The 2,666-nt window shown below is 41.8% G+C and overlaps 1 protein-coding gene across 1 annotated transcript in view; it reads left to right on the top strand.

The window, feature by feature from the left end:
* Positions 1–2,666, top strand: part of APBB1IP (amyloid beta (A4) precursor protein-binding, family B, member 1 interacting protein) — a 38,634-nt gene that overhangs the window by 35,230 nt on the left and 738 nt on the right. The window contains exons 12-13 of the mRNA XM_010860051.1: positions 794–897; positions 2,536–2,659. Of these exons, the coding sequence (XP_010858353.1) occupies positions 794–897; positions 2,536–2,659 (228 nt within the window). The remainder of the gene's footprint in view (positions 1–793; positions 898–2,535; positions 2,660–2,666) is intronic.

Raw genomic sequence — 2,666 nt, 5'->3', positions numbered from 1 at the left:
ACTGTGAAACCTCAGCTAGGCACACTTGTGCGAAAGTGCAAATAAAAAAGACAGGAAAAGCAGCACATACCAGAACCTTCTGGGGAAAATAAACCTAATGGTAGGCCATATTCAAGGTTTGTACATTTTGCTCAGTCCCCTCTGTCTACTGTTTTTGTGCCCAAAGTATTTTTTTGTTGAGGATAACGTTCAAAAGTTGTTTCTGTACACAGCATGGTGCAAACCAAGATACATCCATTTCAGAAAAATCACCCACAGGAAGAATTCTTTTAGAAGGGAGGTTTTTGAAATTTATTCCTCAGTTACCAAAAGGATTTTAAAAGCAGAACATACTATTGTTTGGGACCCCAGTTAATCCAGATTCTGTGGCTTGTAGAAAGCATTCACTTCCCTGCATGTTTTGCTGAACCTTATGAAGTATTGTGATAGAAGCTCAGATTTTTTTGTAAACCCTGTGTACCTGTGAATCCTTTCACTTTGGAGACAAACTGCTTTATCGTTTCAGATTAACTCTCAAGAATGTTGAAAATACCTCACCGACTATTCTTATTTTTAGTGAAGTATAGTTGATTTACAATATTGTATTAGTTTCAGGTGTACAGCAAAGGGATTCAGTTTTCTGTTCAGATTATTTTCCATTATAGGTTATTATAATGCGAGACACTGAATATAGTTCTCTATGTTATACAGTAACTCCTTGTTGCTCACCTGTTTTATGTACAATAGTTTGTATCTATTGATTCCATACTCCTAACTTTCCCTCCCCCATTATCTACTCTTCTCTGCCTCTTAGGAGTTAAAACAGGCACCACCCAAGCCAATGGTCAGCTCCCCCAGGCAACACAGTCTATGAATACTGCTCTCGGAGAAGACTGGAGACAGCTTGAAACAACCAAGGTAAGACTGGGGGTACCTGACCCACTTCTATCAGACTGTCTCTTGTAGGCCCATATTCTACACTGTGTTCAAGTAACTGCTTCTTTAAAAAAGAAAAAATACAGTTCCAACAATTCAAGTCACTATAATTTGATTTAGACAATTGCTCCATATATATATATTATCTTAAAATTACATAGGCTAGAAAGGAAAATTAAAACCAACACAGCTTCAGGAAAATGTAAGAATCTTTTTTAATACTGAGGATTGGTAACTATTTTTAGTTTAGCTACACTTATTTTGACTGAAGTGATTTTTGTTTGTTTAATTCAAGTGGTTTTAGCCCTCTCTGAAAGTGGCACCTACATTTTAAACCCTTGGGATTTTAAATTATTGTTTTCTGAATAACTTAGAGCAGTGTGATAGTCAGAAGCCCTTTATTAAATGCTAACTGGGCCCCAAACCACTGATAAGGCTCCACTGTAAAATATGCATTTTGTATTTTTCTGTTAATGTTCTACGTACATCTTCAGGCTAATGGAGAATAGAACACATTTGAAAATAATAGCCAAATTTGTATAACATTCTCCATAACTGTTTTTTTTTTTTTCAGTAGAGGAGATATAATGAGTTATTTAAATCTAAAATTTTAGCTACAAGTTATAATTTAGTTACTAGTCCAGTTGTTAACATCTCAATTGACTATACAAGTTCCACTGAATATGTATCTTATATGTGACTCAAACCAACTATAAATGTACCTTCAGAAGTTTCCCACCTCACTCTCCCCTTTTACTTTGTCCCATCAGCCAGTGGTGGAAACAAGTCATATAGTTATTGAGCTGCTTATAATTTTTGAAAAAAAATTAAGTCTTTAAAAGGGCCACCTGGGAAGGAAGCCCTTGTGTATGTGTGGTAGAGGAGCAAAGTAATTTCAGACACCCGCTCCTGACGACTGCATTTCACAACCAGCTCAACTCAGACCAAGAAAAATGTATCTGTGTATGCCTACAACCCTAGCAGGGCTTCTCTAGGCACAGTGGTAAAGAATCAACTGCCAAGCAGGAGGCTTGAGTTGGATCCATCCTTGGGTGGGGAAGATCCCCTGGAGAAGGGCATGGCAACCCACTCCAGTATCCTTGCCTGGGAAATCCCAATGACAGAGGAGCCTGGAAGGCTACAGTCCAGGGGGTCCCAAAAGAGCTGGACACGACTTAGCAACTGAAAAAACAAGGGTAAAGACTGAGGTAACCCCAAACTAAACTCTGTACCACTAGAGCTCTAAGACACTGGCAACCTTGTATCGAGCAGTTCCTAGAAGATACGTTATTAGTATTATAATAAATACCTGTGGAATAGGGCAAAGTCTTCCATGTAGGGAATACAAGGTAGATCAGCACCAGGTGATAACGTTTTATTATTGATGATCCTGTTGAAGGGCATTTGGAGTCGTTCTGTGGCCCAGAGCACAGAGGGACGCGCTCACAGAGCTCAGGAACGACCTGGAGTCTCAAGACTGAGAGATTGGGGGCCACCCCTGGCGGGGGTTGGGGGGCGGGACAGATGCTTCCTAAATCCGCAGACTCAGCTGTCCAGGTAAATGTCACATCCGCACGGCCCTGTGGTCACAAGCATAACGCTGTTGTCGCTTTGTTGAAGGACAAGAAGCCCGGCCCCGGCCTCGGCAGCCACGACCCCGGAGCGCCCAGGGCCCAGCCCCTTCCCAAGTCCAGCCTGCCCCCGCCCCCTCCTCCCGTGCGCCGGTCCTCGGACGTGGGCGGGGGCAGCCC

The sequence above is a fragment of the Bison bison genome, unplaced genomic scaffold, assembly GCF_000754665.1.
Source record: "Bison bison bison isolate TAMUID 2011002044 unplaced genomic scaffold, Bison_UMD1.0 scf7180017864461, whole genome shotgun sequence".
Classification (NCBI taxonomy): domain Eukaryota; kingdom Metazoa; phylum Chordata; class Mammalia; order Artiodactyla; family Bovidae; genus Bison; species Bison bison.
The sequence above is the reverse complement of the archived record's forward strand: the minus strand, read 5'-3'. Positions and strand labels throughout refer to the sequence as shown.